General features: G+C 44.3%; 2 protein-coding genes across 3 annotated transcripts in view; one reads left to right on the plus strand and one right to left on the minus strand.

The window, feature by feature from the left end:
- The first annotated feature begins 4,821 nt into the window (after positions 1–4,821).
- TSSC4 (tumor suppressing subtransferable candidate 4) lies at positions 4,822–11,211 on the plus strand. Of its 2 annotated transcripts, XM_054025979.1 has the most exons (4): positions 4,822–4,928; positions 6,277–6,400; positions 8,307–8,379; positions 9,021–11,211. In XM_054025979.1, exon 4 carries the CDS (start codon positions 9,106–9,108, stop codon positions 10,150–10,152), a length of 1,047 nt encoding a protein of 348 aa, XP_053881954.1. In that variant the 5' UTR covers positions 4,822–4,928; positions 6,277–6,400; positions 8,307–8,379; positions 9,021–9,105; the 3' UTR covers positions 10,153–11,211. The 2 variants fall into 2 exon arrangements, with proteins under 2 accessions (XP_053881954.1, XP_053881955.1); XM_054025980.1 differs by lacking the exon at positions 8,307–8,379.
- A 619-nt stretch (positions 11,212–11,830) lies between these two features.
- Positions 11,831–18,434, minus strand: part of TRPM5 (transient receptor potential cation channel subfamily M member 5) — a 71,945-nt gene continuing 65,341 nt past the window's right edge. The window contains exons 24-26 of the mRNA XM_054024674.1: positions 16,629–16,701; positions 15,040–15,130; positions 11,831–13,948 (exon numbers count right to left, since the gene is read on the minus strand). Of these exons, the coding sequence (XP_053880649.1) occupies positions 13,845–13,948; positions 15,040–15,130; positions 16,629–16,701 (268 nt within the window). The 3' untranslated portion in view covers positions 11,831–13,844. The remainder of the gene's footprint in view (positions 13,949–15,039; positions 15,131–16,628; positions 16,702–18,434) is intronic.

An 18,434-nucleotide genomic window follows, 5' to 3' on the forward strand; every position in this document is an offset into this window, starting at 1 on the left:
AATTAAATCAGCTTGCTGAGACCTGAGGGCAGCTACTGCCTAGAAGCTCCCTCCCTCCATTGAGTATCCTCCCTGCTCTATGGAAGACAGGGTAAGTGGGGTGCAGGAGCAGGGGGGGACCCCCTGACATTAGCTCCCCTCTTCCCCTCTCCCCCCTATACAGCAAGCAGGAGTCTCTGGGAGCAGCTCCAAGGCAGGGCAGGAGCAGCACATGGCAGTGCGGGGAGGGACAGCTGCTGCACGGGGAACTTAGGGGAGTGGGGAACTGATAGGGGGGCTGCTGGTTCACCCTGGTTCCAACCACCCACCAGTTAGCTGCAACGGGCTGCTCTTCCTGCAAGCAGCGGACAAAACAGGTGGCTGCCAAACGACGTTAGAAGGGAGCATGTCACAACTTTAAACGAGCATGTTCCCTAATTGATCAGCAACTTAACATTGAAACAACGTTAACCGGGATGACTTTAAGTGAAGAGTTCCTGTAATATAATTTACCCTGTTCCGCTAGGTCAGTTTGTTCTTTTCTCTCCTTTCCAATGCCTCCTTTCCCCCCTATTCTCCCCCTCTGTATTCAGCACCGTTGCCTTTGGCGCCCTCTAGGGGAGGCTTCATACATAAGCCAACTAGCCAGGAAACGCTGACCTAGGCATGTTTCCATGGGAATGTTATAAAGATCCCCGAACAGGAAAGCCTGTTGTGTTTTAAAACTCCAACCCAATCCCTACCAGATGAAAGACATTTTGTTCTAACCTGCCTGTTATTGCTGCCAAATGTATTCCAAACACAGCTTCCTTGTCATAAATTACTGTAGTTAGCAACACTCCAGAAGGCAGAGATACATATTTAAAAACTGACAGTGCAAATGAAATAGCAGAAGTTTACATTACAGATGACTCACCACGGGGCCCCTCTTAAAGGGATTCAGTCAAGTATTTTAGACCACAAACATAACTGATCTTTAACATTGCATGTTCTCATAGGGGCGATAGCTGCCACAGTGCTGGAGGCCTTGAAGAAAGACATCTCCAAGTGCTCCAAGAGGAACAAGGATTACAGCACAGTAGATAGCAGATGGTACACGCATCCATTGAGAATATGATAGCAGCTTAGTTTAGATGTGGGACCTAGAATGTGCAGTGTTTGTTTCTTAATTATTTAGCATTGGGAGGATTGATTAAATAAATTCCTCTAAGGCTATGTCCACACTGTACACCACTTTCAGTAGCATGTGGGGTATGCGTAGCTGCACACCACAGGGAAAACCAGGTCACGTCCACACTCTGGTGCATAGCTACATGCATCAGTGAAAGGCTCTGGCAGAGGGGAGGCAGTAGCTGCCTCCCTCTGGAGGGAGCCTTTTCCTGCTGCTGGAGCCTTTCCTTGCGGGGAGTTGGGGAGGAAGGCTCCAGCAGCAGAAAAACAGCAGGATGCTACACCACTAAAAATAGTGTAAACTGGGGAGGCACTGCTTGGGTAAGTAGAGAGCCATGTAGGATACATACTCACTGTCATGTTTTTCTGTACCAGATATGGACTGGTCAGACAGCCAGCTTATACATACCAGATGTGTTCATCATAAGATCCTTTAATGTTCTGCCAGGCATGGCTCCAGATTAGCTTAAATAAAGTATTTGACATACAGTGCTACCTAGTGACTGATATATATAATGCATTTTAATATTCCATTACATTTCCCCATTTAAGTTCTACATTACCATTTTTACACTATCACACTGTCTTTGAAGTTCAGTATGTATTAGTCTGTTAAATGTCTCTGAATCATACCGGTTTTCTAATTACACTACCTGAACACATAACAACTTGGTCATCTAGCTGTTCATTAGTAGCAATGACAAGCCATGGTCAGTTTGGAATCTTTGAGTGTTGTCATCTTGTTCTGCACCCATCTGTAGATCTATTCTGCTCAGTGTTTCTCAACTTTTTTTGATACCAGGGACTGGCTTGCTGCCTTCCTAAAATGTGTCAGGGAGAACCTGGCTCACAGACTGGCTGTTGAGAAACACTGCTGTGCAGTGTTCTTTCTGAGGAACAAACTGTAAATGTTGATGGTTTCTGCTGAACTCTCCACTGTCGGTCTTGATCACATATGATCTGGGCACTGAATTCATTTTCTTTACAACAGCTGGAGTTGTCCATCCTTTTTCCTCCATCCAATTTGACAAGAACATGGGCATCAGGTTCTACACCTGGCAGTTCTCTAAGTGATGCCTGTTGTTGTACACAGATCTATTAGCCTTTTCATCTGATTTGGCTTCTCTCTTCACATCTAGCCACTTTGGAAATAGAGTCTTTTCCAAAGCTGGAGCAGTTGTTCTAAGTTGTCCTCCTACCAGGAGTTGTGCTAGACTATATCTAGTGGCTGTTATTGGTGTTGATCTGTAACTCAGAAGAGCAAGAAAAGGATTTTCTTGGTTGTCTGTACAGCTCTCAATTTGTTTGTGTGTAATATGGGCTGCAAGTAATATGATCAAAATCATATTTTGTTCAGAATGACAAATTCTGCTGCAGTACGTTGTGGTCAGTTGTCCATCATTAGTTGTCCTGGAACACCAAAATGAGCAAGAATGCCTTTCAGTTTCTCAATAATAGTGCAACATGTTATGTCTTTCGAGTACATTATTTCTATATACCTGGAAAAATAATCCGCAATGACCGGGTAATGATGTCCTCTGAATTTACATAAATCCGCAGCTACTCTCTTCCAAGATCTGTCTGGTAAAGGTGTTTGTACACTGCATGATTCAGTATTGTCTCTTAAATTGATTTGTATGGAGTTTCCTTTCAAAAGTCCAATGTCATCAAATCCTCTATCGAGTTCTTCCACCTTTCTCAATAAACCCATCATGGCTGCCATACTGTAGCTGAGAAGGTTGTTGGTCTTTGATCACATGCACTCAAGGCATAGTTTTTATCTTTGTAAGTTGTTTCTGTGGTCAACTGGCCTATGCAGTTCTGAATACCTGCAGGGCTAGCTAGAGCTGTCATGTGACTTCAGCTCTGGGAGGAGTTGAAGGTGACTGTAAGTCCCTTCTGTGATGTCAGCTCCTAAGCCAATTTTAAAGTCAATAGTCTTGCCATGAATATTCAGTTTCACTCTCCAGGCAGGCTCTGGCATCACAAGTGATAGATCCCAGAAACATTGGCTTTTGATTGTCTGTAATATGAGCAAATTCCCTGACTGCTTTGGTGTGACACTGATGCAAAATGTCCATATCTCATGCATTTATTACACCATGTGCCTTTAGCTGGACATGCATAATCTCTTGGGACATGACTTTTTCCACACCTCATGTATGCTGGCTGGAATTTCCCTGTAACGGGGTGGAACTCACCACCTCAGTGCCTCCTGCTGGCCATCCTGGGAATTAGCTCTCATTTCACCAGAGCACCCTCATCTAGCAATGTCTGGCGATGTCATACCCGTACTAAGGGGGTATGTAGTGCATGTACTCTACACACTGCTGTAAGGAGTGTGCAGTGTAGACATAACCCTCAGTCAAAATAAATGCCCTATTTCCTGAGGGCCTGGTCCTACTGAAAGACTTCCATTGACTTCAACTGGCTTTGGATCAAGCTCATAGAGCAGGGGTAGTCAATTATTTTTTGTCAAGGTCCAAATTTCTTGGTTAAGGTATAGTCAAGGTCCAGACTCCAGAGAAAATAATAATAATAAAAAAAAAACTAGTAACAATAATGATAATAACTAAATAAAAAGATTTCAGGATCTGTTCAAAAATGTGTGGCTGTTCGGATTTGGCCCGCAGTCTGCCTATTGACTATCCCCGTCATAGAGTGATGTTAAACATGAGGCCTAAAGGGCTTTGCGTGTCCTGTTAAGCAAACGCAAAGCTACTGTGTGAGACTAGAGCTCCATTCTAAATGTTCCTGTTGGGCTCACTCGAAATTGCTCTCAGGCAGAAATCACAGACTTGTGATTTGGAATTGTGCTCTTTTTTTCCCCCTACCAGCCCTACTATGAATTATTGTTCACTTCACAAAGGTGGCATTGCAAAGATTAGTTAGTTTGTAAATGGTTCTTTGGATGAAAAAAGAACTAGAAATGAATATTTATTTTAGATAATGGGCTCTGGAATGGATTCTGGGTTATCTATGTTCTGTTCCCAGTGTTACTACCAAACTTCTGGGTGATCTTCACCTCCCTGTGCCTGAGTTTTCTCATCTGTAAACTAAGGATAGTTGGTACCAATCACCCATGTAGGTGCTTTCAGATCTATGGATGAAAAGTGCTCTGTATGTGCTAAATAGGATGGAGGTTCAGAGAGCAGACTAGAAGGGGGCTCACCCTCAGGCTGGGCCTCTGGTTGCTACTGTAATAGAGGTGATAAGTGACTACAGTGGTTGGGCACGTTGCACTTTGCCCTGTAGCTGTGCACGTCAGGCTGGCTGCAGGAGCACTGTGGGGAGCAGCATTCACCATACACCGGCTGGTTCGTAGGGCCCTGTAACATGGGGCGGTGTAGTACCAGTGCCGGCCAGAAGAGGGCAGTGTTTAAGTTGGCTCTCTCTCTCCTAGGCCTGGGCGTGGAGCCTTGTGCCCTGATCAGCCCCAGCCTGTCACTAACGGCCGCCCTGCCCCCTCCCGCTGCTCCAGCCTGGTCTATCAAGCTGGCCCGAGCTCGGCGCACTACAATTCCCAGGGGGCAAAGCGGGTGGGTGTTTCTCCCCCCCCTCCCGCTTTGCCTCATGGGAATAGCAGCTCGAGGGGCTGGGAGCTGTCGCTCAGTAGTGGCTCAGCGGGCCGTGGGGACTCGGTTTCCCAGCGTGCTCCGCGCGGGCCGCCGCGGCTGACGGCGCCCTTCCTGTGCGCGCGCCGCGCTGCGGGGAGCGGCCGGATATACCCGCCTGGGCCGCGCGCTGCGAGGAGGAGCGGTTGGGCCGCGCTCCGTGAGGTACGGGCCGCGCGTGTTCCCGCCCTGCCCGCGGCGGTCTCGGCCTCGCTGCGGGCACCGCGGGGCCTGGGGCTCGGGCGGGTCGGTTCCCTGGTCGGCCGGGGACTGCCCGTCCGCCCCGGGGAATTACCCCCTGGCTAGCCCGGGGTCACAAGCCTCTGGGCCTCCCCCTGCCCGGGGGCTCACAGCCCCGCCTTCCCCTGCCCCGGGGTCACAGCCCCCCTGAGCCGAGCCCCGGCCCCCTGCCGGGATCACAGCCCCGCCCACCGGGTGTCATAGGCCCCCTAGCTCCGCCCCCATCCAGTGTCACAGCCCCGCCCCCCAGCGTCCCAGGCCCCGGGCCCAGAACCTCCCTCCTCCACCGTCTCAGCCGATCCCCACTGCCTCCCCTGCATCGTAACCCTGCCTGGGGAGTCACAGTCCCCCTCCCCTGCATCACAGCCCCTCCCCGGTGCCTCCCCTGCATCCTAACCCTGCCTAGGGGGGGGGGTCACAGCCCCTCCAGAATGCCTCCCTTGCATCCTAATCCTGCGTGGGGGGGCATAACCCTACCCCAGTGCCTCCCTTGCATCCTAATCCTGCGTGGGGGGGCATAACCCTACCCCAGTGCCTCCCTTGCATCCTAATCCTGCGTGGGGGGGCATAACCCTACCCCAGTGCCTCCCTTGCATCCTAATCCTGCGTGGGGGGGCATAACCCTACCCCAGTGCCTCCCTTGCATCCTAATCCTGCGTGGGGGGGCATAACCCTACCCCAGTGCCTCCCTTGCATCATAACCCTGCGTGGGGGGTCACAGCCCCTTCCTCTGCATCACAGCCCCTCCCCACTGCCTCCCCTGCATCATAACCCTGCCTGAGGAGTCACAGTCCCCCTTCCCCTCCATCACAACCCCTCCCCAATGCCTCCCCTGCATCACAACCCTGCCTGGGGAGGTCACAGCCCTTCCCCAGTGCCTCCCTTGCATCAACCCTGCTGGGGGGGGGGGGGGGTCACAGTCCCCTTCCCCTACATTACAGCCCCTCCTGAGTGCCTCCCTTGCATCATAACCCTGCCTGGGGGGGGGGGGGGGAGTCATAGCCCATCCCTAGTGCCTCCCCTGCATCATAGCCCTCTCTGTGTAGTGAGATCACTGTCTTGCCTTGGGGAGCTGTGAGCTCAGCACATGACACGCTGCGAGGCTGTCAGATGCTGCTGTCTGTCTTAAAATACTGATGTGACCCCCCATCACCTACTGCTAGGGTATCTGAGATCCATCACTAACAGCTGTCTCCTGTAAAGCCTTGCCCTGGAGGCATGAGTGTGGTAACAGCTGACCTGGGGTGACTGTGCTCTCTGGCTCCCCCTGCAGCAGGAGGAGGAAGGAGGGAGAGCTTGATTGAGAGCAGCATGGAAGATTCTCCTGGGGACCTGTCCATTCAGAGAGATGCCATCCTGTCTGAGTTGTACCATATTCAGATCACCACCAAGAAACTGTGAGTCTCCTTGGGATGTAGGGGTCAGTACTCTTGGTCTTTGTTGTCGAGGTGGAAGAGATTTTCAAAGTTTGGGAACTTTTCCTTTCTGTCTTTCTGCCAGTCTCAGCTGTGGTGAACTGCCAGTTTGAAAGCAGCCCTTATGCAGGTGCATTTGCTCCTTTCTCCTTCATGTAGTTTGGAGGATTGCTGTTGTTTCTGCAAAACCTATTGAACCATGTGCTATGACTGCAAAGTGTCATAAGGCCAGTTTTTCAAGTGCTCATCTTCCATTTCACCCAACTAAAGGCTGTATTTTCAAATGCGCCCATTATGACATACGTCCAAATTTTACTCCTGGGGTGCCAAAACAGTTAAAAATTCTACACACAAAATTCTGTCAAAATAACACTTCATAATCACACCAGTTTAAATTATTTTGGTAATTTATTTCAAAATCTCTGTCAGCAAGTATGTCTGTAACAATTCAGACACAAAAATTCTCTCAGGCGTAGAGTGTTAAAGAAACCCCTAATACAATCTCTGCCACCTTCCCCAGTGCGCGCCCCCCCCCGCCAATACACCAGAACCCCCCACCCCAAACTCAGATGTGAGGCCCCCCCTGGGCTGAATAAATGCACCTCCCCTCCCCCCGAGCCCAGCCATGGCCCCTCCTCTGAAAACCCCGGGATCCAGTGGGAGAAACAGCCTGATGCTTGGTCCCAGGCTTTCATGGAGTTTCCTGCGTGCTGCCCTCTCCTTCCCTCTCGGCATGCTGGGAACTGCACCTCCCAGGAACTCTCTAGCTCCCTCTCCCGCCTCTCAGCAGTATATTCAATGTGTGAGCTGGGCTTTGCTGGCTCCAGTAGCCCCTACTGGCTGCTAGCAGCACTGCAGCCCATTTCTGTGGCGGAAAAGGAAATTCTGCGCACACATTAATTTCTTCAAAATTCTGCATTGCACAGTGGCACAGAATTTCCTCAGGCATAGGCATAGACTCTGTGGGTGCTCCAGGGCCCCGTGGATATGTGCCTCCCCCTTGTGCCTCCTCGCATCTGCTGTGAAACAGCTGTTTGGGGGCATGCAGGAGGCTGGGAGGGAGGGAGAGGAGCAAGAAAACGGCCCGCTTCGGGAGTGGGGGAACTGAGTGGGGCGGGAAGAGGTGGGGCAGGAGTGGGAAGAGGTGGGGGAAATGGGGCCATGGGGGAAGGGGTGGAGTGGGGCGGGGCCTGGGACAGTGCTGGGTGATCGAGCACCCCCTGGCACTTTGAAAAATTGGCCCTTGTGTCCCCAGGAGTAAGATTTTTAAAGGTGTTCAGGACCCAATGTAAAAAATCTTTTTCTCTTATTTTGATGTCTAACTGATTACAGGTTTTCAAAATTTGGCCCCGATTGTAAGTGCTCAGCTCTTTTGAAATCTGGCCCATACTTTTCTCCCCTCTCTGGCCTGCAAATTTTACCATTATGGGTGTAGTGTGCAATGCTGTTCATGATTACTATTATTTATCAGTTATTCTTGTTGACCACACTGATTTTGACACTCCTCTGCTAAAAATCTCTTTTCATTTAGTCAAATTCAGTTCTCGATGGGGTATTTTGTAGCCACTGGAAACTAAAAAGAAAATTTTAAAAACATCTGTTGTTTTTCTTTCCCATTGAATTCAGGCTGGGACCATGAATTTTGGCATTGGCATTATGTCCTGAGTGGCTTCATTGGTGTATGTCTCAGCAGAAAGTGCAGAGTTCTTTTTCCAACCTAAATCCCAGAAATGTCTGCAGAGTTTTTATTAGCACAGGCTCATGTCAAAAATTAGGAATCAGTGCCACAGTTGGAGATGACTGAGAAATGTGCTAACCGTTCCTTTTAAAATATCATTTTAAAAAAAATGAATTTTCCCACCTTGTGATGTAGATATTTGTTTTCTAGGGTGCAGGAGCTGAGATCCTTGGTGGCTTTAACTGACCCAGAGGAAGGGAAATTGTTTCAGTCTCAAGAGACAGTGAGTGACTAGCACACTTTCCATGCCTATTTACAGTCTTTATTGATAACCTATATTTATATAGTTTAGGCATATATTTTTTCTACCTTAAAATTTTGCAGTGTATTCATATATTTATATATTGGAGGAAAAAACCCTGAATTGTTAATTAAAACTGGTGTACTGGTAATAACAAAAACCTATTTTAACTAGGCCTATATTCTGAAATAAGCCCTGTATATGTGCATTAATTGCTCACATTCATGCACAAAAGAATGGTTTTATTTCAAACAAAAATTTATCAAGTGACAGAATGAGGTACATGTACCTGAGATTTGTAGCAATATGACTTGACACAGTACACAATGTCAGTCATGTACAACATCAGTTGAAATAAGGACAATCATAGTATTTCTTTAAATAGCACAGTGGATGCTGCAACCCTTTCCTCGGTGAGCCCTGAGAATGTTGAGCTCAGAATATAGCAGGGGTAGTCTCCTCACACTAGTTCTTTTCTGTTTCATTTGCACCACTTCTTAAGTCACACAGTTTTCCATGGTCTTGAATTGCTGTGATGTGAACAGAATTGTTTCTCAGGACATCCTGTTCTGATGTGGTTCTCATTTCACAGATGAATTTATATTTGTTCTTTCTCATTCCAGGCTTTAAAGTCACTGGATATTTGGAAGACCTTATTTGCTGCAGCTGGGCCTAAGCCAGAGAGCACAGTTGAGTAACAGCTCAAAGATGGGAGATGAAGGTGCCGGTGAGCCCTTTATGGGTATAGTGGCTGGTGGGGCCAAAGATTATGAGGGCGCCCTACCTTCTGACACAGTTTCACTCAGTGATTCAGACTCTGAAGACTTTGGCTTAGTGGATGAAGCAGAAGTTGATACGATTTCTCCAGTGGAACCACCATCTTTGGATGATGTAGGTTATGGATCAGATGAGATCCCTGATTCTTCAAACAACAAACATAAGTCTCCTGTCCAGCCATTCCATCTGAGAGGCATGAGCTCTACCTTCTCGCTACGTAGCCAGAGCATATTTGACGGCCTGGAAGGGGCAGCCAAATTAGCGGCACCCTCTATGGCTGAAGATAACATTATTGATGGGAGGTTTAAGCGCCCTCTGCCCCCACCCACTCCTTTAAGCAAGATGGCTGCAGAAAGCCTTGGAAGGCAAAGCAAGCCACCCCCAGCTCCCAAAAGCTCTCCCGGAGTCCCGGACTACGTGGCACATCCAGAACGCTGGACAAAGTACAGCCTGGAGGGAGTTTCAGAGTCCAGTGATAAGACCAACAGGATGGCTGCCATGGAGTTTCTAGAGGGCTTGAAGAAGAAAGAAGGAGAAGAAAGCTCAGCTATGCAAGACAGCTACACCCCATATTTCAACCAGGACCCCTCCAGCTATGGTGCTGGAAGGATAATATTTACCAAGCCCACAAAAATAGGCATGCGTAGTTCGGAAAGGAAAAGACCAGCAGAGGAGGATGGTAAGAAGCTCATGAATACAAAGCAAGGTCTGAATGAGAAATCTCCCAAAAAGGGCAGTGACCTGAAGGACGAAGATGAAGTTGAGCTGGGCCATCTAGACATTGAAGGGAAGAAGACGATGGAGGAAGAGGAGCAGCTGAAGTTGAAGGACCTGGGTACAAAAAGGGAACTTGGCACAGGTTCCGCTCACACAGGTGAAGATGCTTTGGTGGAAACCGTAGGGTTTCACGGTAGTAAGAAAAGGAGTAGGAAGCATTTCCGTCTCAAAGCAGACTATGAAGAGGCTGAAGAGTCTTAAGAGAGAAACTAATTATACCCATCCAGAGGCTTCAGTGTTATTCCAGAAGGCTACCTTTATTTGCTCTCTCTCAGCTCAGATCTCACTAGTGGGGCAGGTGGCAGGCATTTGTCTAGCACTCAGTTTCATGGTCTCCAAATATACTATTTTTAGTAAGTTTGTCAGAAATTAAGGTATAAAAACTCTATACCTGCAGGGAATAGTGTGAGTACAGCACCTGGAGGGGTAGGGAGTGGGGTGTGTGCTTTTGAGCAAGTCCCTCTGACTGACGCTGACACAGTGTCAAGTCTTTGACCACAGAGATAGGCTATCCTAACACAAGTACTTCAATGGGAAAAGTGAGGGATCCAGGAGGATCCCCTGTCTTTCCCTACTTTTCCACCCTCTTAAAAAAATTAGAACCCCCTGGACAGTGCTGTAGAAGTCTGGGGTCAAAAGGGATCAGGATTGAAGAGGAACATATAAGGTAGAGTTTTAAAGTATTAAAAACCAAACCCAGTAGGATTAAGTTTGTATCCTGATTCCCTACCTCAGAGAGGGAAATATTCCCTTAATATGTATGTCCCTAATTGGGATCAGGTGGGACAAGGATTGAGCCATGCTTTCCGCACTGCCACCGAAAATAAAAACACAGTAAGTAACTGACCATGAGCTGAGAGGGCACAATCAGGAGTTGCAAATTAAATGGTTTTTAAGGTAGTCTGAGTATTTTCCCTCGGTTACTTTCTAACATATCTTATTTGGTAAAAGTTTAAAAGAAACATGAGGCCTGTTGAGACAAAACATCTTTGGAAACATTTTAGCAAAGACATGCGTGAAAGCCTTAGCCACTTCTCAACAATGCTGTATGTACAACTGAAATTTGTGTGACAGCTTACTGACTGGTCAAGCAGCCACAAGCTTTTACCCTGTGTGTGAGTGATGTGCTGTGCTGATGTCTCACCTCCATAAGTTGCAGTGCTTCCATTTTGACTCTTAAGTGGACTAATTGGAAGGGAAAGACTTGTACTAAGAGATTCTCTTTATACTTTGGATGTCAATAAAAACATGTAGTTGTAATTTGGTTTCTGGGTCTGTTTTCCACCTATAGGTATATTAGCATCAAACACAACTATGAATATTAGTAGCGAAGTATAGAGACAGTTTCATTTGGCAAGGTGGGATTTCAGGTAAGAATCTGAGAGGATTTTACTCTAAATATGTAGAGAGGGGCTTTTTTTCCCCTCTCTTGGTCTTACTACTTTGTTTTTTTGTAACACCACAGTAGCATTTACAAGTGCAAATGGAATCATTAACACAACAACAATGAATGTTAAATTTTTACATAGCAGTATACAGATATTCTTGTGAGGCAGGTTAGTAAGTTCTGACAATGCCTTTAGTTAGATGAGGGAAAACAGGTTGAAAGGTTACATTCTTAGAATGGATATTTATACTATGTTTCTTAATGACTGGTCCTGTCCCTGAGATCTGCCTGCCACAGTTTAGGAAGGCAGCAAGCCATTCCCTGGTATCAAAAAGATTGAGAAACACTGCAAAGACAGCATATTGCTTAGGTAATTTGGCTTGATTTATCATGGCCAGTGTAGATTAACAATTTAATAATATGCAATTAATTAGCCAAGTTGTAATATTTATAACTGGGCAGTAAAAGGCCATCTCTCCTTTCCTTGGAATCTGCAATTTCACTACATTCATTCATTGTAGCTAGAGATCCATTGCTTAAACCCTCATGCAAACTTGGGAATATTACTGATAGTGTGCTTGAAATCTCTAGAGAGAAAATTCTTGGCTGCAGGACAGGAACCATGGCTGCTTTTTTGCTTGTGCAGTCCAGAGCATCTGGTTGTTGCTTCCAGAAAAAAATAATAATGTACAATGGGTAGAGGGTGGGGCAGTAGTGCCAGTCTTGTGAAACTGACCTTATCCAGGACAAATTGGCTTGGAGAGCAACAATGAGGAACAATTAGAGTCTATGGACATTCATAGGACATACCTAAATACATAAATCCTGCTGGTTTGAAGGGGATATACAAAAATTCAGATGAGGTATAACTCCAGAGTTGTCACCATATATTTTGCTTTCAAATAAGGATCTGAATTCACTGATGACATCAGTAATGGCAGGAAGTGTTTTGATTTGGCAAACTGACTACTTCCTAAACACAAAATGTCCCTAAAGCAGTAGCCATTGGTTCCACCTCTGTCCCTAATCTAAAGGTGAATGAACTATTGTAGCATGGATGCCAAAACTATTCCCCTGTGTAGGCCACAGTGATGTGGCACAGCTGGCTTGAAAATAAGATGAGCAAATTCCTATAGTAGGAGGAAGTCCTTAACAGCTTTATTTCCATTAACAAGAACCTCTTGCTTGAAAGCTTCCATAAAAGGCATTGTGACCTGATCTTCAATTTTTTAATTTTTTAATTTTTGTGTGTGGTGGTGGTTTTCTGAGATCAAGAAACCTGACTGGGAAGGTGTGTAACTTACCAGGATCAGCATTTATGATACATAGGAGCCTACAGGTATAATATTTTCTAGGAAATCCAATTTGAGGCCTGTCCATCCAAGAAAGCCAGAAGTCCGGTACATTTTGCCAATAGTAGTGTATTTACATTAATCCAAAAGGTTGGGCACTATCCCTACAAAATTACAGGAAGAGAACCTTTTAAGTAGTAAAATTCAGTTTATTTGTGTATGCTGTCTCGTACAAAAGTATAACAAGGTTTCACAGCCAGTTAGCCTATATGTGCAAATAAAGTCAATGTCAAATATACAAGTGTAATATTTGTAGCTACTGTAATGAAAAGACAAAAGGTGAAATGTTCATAGGTCTAGTTTCTAGGAAAAATGACTATGGACTAGGATTTGATTTTTCAGAGGCATCAGACAAGAAGATGAAAAAAAGTCAGAAGAGTTCTTGGAGGTAAGGAAGCTGTTCCAACTTCTGGGGCTATGTTGGGAGGGTTTCTGTTGCCCACTATTAAAGCAACACAGACAGCAGGCAGAAGTCTGGCATTCAGGGAGCATAGTGGATAGAGTCGAGAGGGTGAAGGTAGAACAATTATGTGCTTTGGGTTTTGAAATGGACAGCAAGCCAATGAAGACTTAAGGACAAAAGATGTTTCAGTTTCTGCATCTGGGAAAAGTTAGGACTAAGGAAAGATCATAAAGGAGGAAATTACCATAGTCAAGATAAGGAGGAGCTGCTGGAAAGTATAACAGTTTGGTGATGAGAAAAACTAGATCAGTGCAAAAATCTAGCTTCGGCTTTGTTCAGGATCCAGAGAATCATGCAAGACGGTTGCAGGGCAAAGGAGGATGGAAGTCTGACATGGACAGAGAAGAATGTTATACATCACAGGTGATTGCCTCTAGCAATTGATCTGCTTTTCCTTAATGTGGGTAAATAGGTTAAGAGAAATATAGTAGACAAGCAGGTAAGCACTCTGCGTAAGGGCAGGGGATGAAGAAGGGAAAAAATCTCACTGCCCTGTTCACTACGTATATAAATACAGTGAGAAGGAAATAGAAGACATCTGATACACGAATACATCTGATTAACGAATACATTGGTGAAGTCCTGGCCCCACAACTTAATGGCAGTTTTGCCACTGACTTCAGTGGGGTTGGGATTTCACCCCTGAAGTACTTCAAAATGGCAAACAAATCTGAGGAAATGAGAACTTCATTTAATTATCAATGTACATCATGTCATTTTCAGACTCTTCTGTATGCTCTTTGCCTTCACTTCTTTCTGGTAGGATTGTTTGATTTGTGCTGGTATTCATAAAACCTAACAGGATTTTAAAAAATCAATGCATTAGTTTAAAAGTATTATGAAAATAAGCTCTTGCAATAACTATTGGGGTCTTTGGGAAGCTCTACAAAATTTAAGCAGTCGTTGAAAAGCTATTACTGCCACTTTTAACAACAGTCCATTTTGCAAACTCTGTTGTGAGAGAAATAGAGGTGTATGGACTTAAGACTCAACCATCTCATGACTTTGTGTCTAGTGATCTGTGCTTTACTCCAGAAGTTGAATACTGAAAACTACTTTGAATGTTTGGGGAATCTTATGCTCTATTATGCAGATACACTTATGTGTTCCACGTTACTCTGTGGCTGGGAAAATGTTCAATCAGTTGTGTTTATATTAGCTAGGATTGTGTAGTTTGTCATGGTAAACGTCGGGAAAAATCAGGGAGGAGAGATGGCAATAGTCACAAGTCATAGATAATGGCTGCCTGGGCTTGGACCTCTAAATGAGTAATCTGTAATGTTTTGAGACCTTTCCATGTCAAGACCTTGTGGAGTTCTTAGTTACTTCCCATTATAGTATCTTTTTTGACAAACAAGAAAAAATAGACATGGAAAATATCTATTAAGTCAGACTATCCTCAGCCACAGTGCAAGATTGTTAATGTGTATTGCCTATTTCTTAGTCTGGACAAGATTTAAATGTGTCAAACAGAGAGGCTTCCCCTTCCAGTGATACAAGGTCAGATCCTAAATTGGTGTAAGCAGGTGTAACTTCACTGAAGTCAATGGAGCGATGCTGATTTACATCATCTGATAATCTGGACAATTACTATTCTCCTATTATAATTATTAAACATATTGTGGGTTCAGCCAGGTCGGGGCCCATTGTCCTAGGTACTGCATAAACATGTAATAAATGACAATCCCAGCCCCAAAGATTCCACGTTCTAATATGTCTTGCTGTTGGGAAGCTTTTGCAGATATGCAGTCAAAATGCCCCTCTTTATAATTTCATCCCCATTACCCCAGTACCTCCCTACATGATTCCTCTTTGCCATTTACACCCTTTTACTGAATTGTTCACCTGCACTATTTTGCTTTGCAATTATCAATTCAAATACTCACTTGTATATTTTGGAACTGGTTTATTGCACAAGAGGTTATTTTTGCTTAAAGTATCTGCCATTGAAGAAATAACAGCTGAACAGTAGTTAACCTACAAACAAAGTGGTGGTTATGTTAATTCTATTTCTGTAATCCTTCAGATTAATTATCCTTTACAAATCTAAAAAGTTGAAAATCTAGGCAATAATTAGTATTAAACTTCCTAAATAGCATTTCTATTAAATCAAATAGACTGAGCCATAAATATCTAAATTTCTATTCTTTATATATACACATATCTATAGGTGGCACAAACTTTGAACCAGAAAAATAGGTGGCTTAATGTATCTAGCTAAAATATTTTTTGAGTGTTGCTGTTGAATTTGGCCATTTATCTTTACATTTTGGTGTCAACATTGTTTATTGAATACAAAGTATTTTTAAGGAGCAGTGAAAAATGTATTGGAAAAAAGTTCTGCGATAAAAGTAATCAGATAAGCCACAAGGCAAAAGTTCACTGGGGGAGCTCTAGTGGCCTGGAAAACAATAAATGTACTACTTAGTACTTGGATAGTGTTTAACATTTTTAAACTGTTTTACAAATGTTAAGCAGCTGGTGTTTAAATAAACATTGTCATCAGAAATTTAAGATGGAATTTCCTTGTATTATTAGTGTTGTATATTTGTAGGTTAGAATATCTCTTTGAAATGTCTGTTTGCATTCAATATGCTAACAAGTCAGTGTAGATCATATCAGTGAAAATATAACTTGTATCAGCGGATGTGGGCATTTTCATAAACTATGTATAATTTTAACATTAAAAAAAAAATCCAACTGCCAGCCAGTCTCATTTCTAAATAGTTAATTTTTATCTCTGTCAGAGCCATGAAATTCAGCCTTGGAATAACGCTCCAGGCATGACACACTTTTTTTTTTTTTTTTTTTAAACCAGCTGGAAATGGAATTTATGCTTTACTTGCTTTATATACAGTAGAATTTGGATTTATCAGTATGCACTTTGAGTGACCATTGAGATCCGTGGATCAAATCTTACTTTCCAAAAGCTAGTGCCCATGTGTTGTCGCCTTGCTTAAACTGCTCTATGGGGTTTTTGATTGCATGGAAGTGATTTCTGTTTCCCTATTTTCAAAGACTGGAAAATAGTTTCATGGGATTTGAGTGTCACTTGACTGTCGTTAAGAGATTTAACAGTTCAAGGGAGGACTTCAAGGGTTAGGTTTAGGCAGAAAGCTACCTGAAGAGAATTGAACCAGCAATAGTCCACTGGAGGGAGAGGTTGATCTGGCAGGACCAGCAGAATGAGAGAGAGAAATGCAGTTACCCTCCCGCTTCTCTCTAACATTTGTCAGGCCAGTGAAGATATTCTCTCTCTCTCTCTCTCTCTCTCTTTCTCCACAGAAATAAACAATAAGGCCACCAGGGGCCCTAATGGCGACAGAATCCTCTTTCCTTTTGCCCTCGTAATGTAAAGTGAACCAGCTAAGGCCTATATGCCAACACCACCCCCTCCTTGTAGAGAAGGTCAAGTCCAAACAAAAAATGAAGAGAATACTAGCAAAAGGTCAAAAAAGTATATAAAAAGTGTTACTTGTGATTCCAGAGATCTAAGCCGTTTCTCTTGGTCTTTCATTCCACTAAAATGTTTAGACAGGTTGTCCACCCTAATACAAACAAAGCAGAGACACGTACTGAGCAAAGACATCTGCAAATTACAGCTACATCACTCTTAACAGACATAGAGCTAGATGGACTTCTGCCTGCTTTGCACTGCTGAGGTAGGAGCACCCAGAAGGCTGCCTGCCCTAAAGGGTCATTTGGGGATTCCCTGGCATAGAGAGAGGGTATAGTGAGAATGCAGGGGGTAGGGCTGGAGTACACAGCAGTCTGGCCAATCCTCGTGTCTAATTGCCCCTAGGGAATCATTATATACTGGCATGAGTTAAAGCAGTCCTTAGGTTACTAGGACTTGTGCCATGACCCATTCAGTTTCCAACTGCTCCAGGAATCCGGGAAGGTGTAAAGCCATTGTAATTCCTTACCCTCTTTCCGCAGCAGCACCCAATGTGAGCTCAGAACTTGGAAGGCTTGCACCTATAGTATTTTTATCACCCCCTAAGAAGTACTAGCTGTTTCTTGAAACCTTTTCAAAGTGTTCTGTTTCCAGAAACTAGTTACATACTTTTAATTGGTAATAATAAACTGCAAAATATCCATGCTAGCTCTTCCTCCCCCACAAAGTCCAAAAGCTTCTTCAGAGCTCACCCGAATGTATCCAAAATATTTTAGGCCTCCCTGTCCGTACCCACTTCACCTGATGGCACTTTTCCCAGGCAGCTTCTTCCTCTCTTTCACCCTATACACACATGAGCCTCAGTGCAATCCCTGCAGTGTCCCCTGACTTCTAAATCCCTCTTCTGAATTCAGCTCTTTCAAATCTCTCCCTTCATTGGTGATATTCTTTGAGCATCTACGTGGGAGGCTCTTACTGACTGCTGGGTTTGGATCTAATGTGTTCTGGCCTGTGGCTTCTGCAGCTCAGGGGTCAAGGAATATGTTCCTAGTCTATGCATCTTGGGAGGCTACAGATTTGATGAGATTTTTGGAGACAGGAAAATGGCCCTTTCAGTGCAGCCAGAATTACTGCCTGCCACCAGCAAGGGTAGAAAGCCGAAAAGGTAGTATTTATCTGAACCTTTTCCAACTTCAAAAAGGCAGAGAAGTTAAAACTGGTTCTTACTTATTCTCTCTTCTGCCCCCCCCCCAACACCCCCCAAACCAGTAACTTTATCCCTAACTTACAATATTTAAAACTAACAATGTCATTATCAAAAAAGGCTCTCTTAGGAGGCAATTAGATGCATTTTTATTGTTTGTTATAAGAGCTATTAGGCTCTGCTTGTCCATCTTGCTTATTCCCAGGGCCACAGGTCTAAAGTAAGTCTGTGATTCTTTGATGACTCTAAAGTAAAAATAATCTAATCGTTCTAAGTTATTATGAATAAACAATCAAATCAGGCAGTTTTTGTGTATCGATTAGGTGAGGGGGAAGAATATTTTCACTGCATATTCAAATAGGCTGTTCTAGGCTCCAGCTATGATATAAATTAGAAAGGCAAAGGCTTGTTTTGAAAGAGCACTCAAAGCAAAACCATTAGCATAGCTAACTGATTTCAGTGCCGTCTGTTTATGCCAGAACTGAAGTTTGAATGAAACTTTTGTAACATGCTGGCTATCTTTCACAATAATAGTTACTGCATTTCAGTCATGTTATTAAATTCCTCCCCAAAGAAGGCTTACTCGTGTTGCCTTAGATGTTGCTTTACATGTATAGCTTACTTCTCCCTTAAAATAATGTATACTTTTGGATAATAACTTAGTACTTCCCATCTTCAGA

The sequence above is a fragment of the Malaclemys terrapin genome, chromosome 4, assembly GCF_027887155.1.
Source record: "Malaclemys terrapin pileata isolate rMalTer1 chromosome 4, rMalTer1.hap1, whole genome shotgun sequence".
In the NCBI taxonomy this organism is placed as follows: domain Eukaryota; kingdom Metazoa; phylum Chordata; order Testudines; family Emydidae; genus Malaclemys; species Malaclemys terrapin.

Excerpts from the sequence above, each read along its gene's own strand:
- TSSC4 (XM_054025979.1), top strand. The coding sequence starts at position 9,106 with ATGGGAGATGAAGGTGCCGGTGAGCCCTTTATGGGTATAGTGGCTGGT.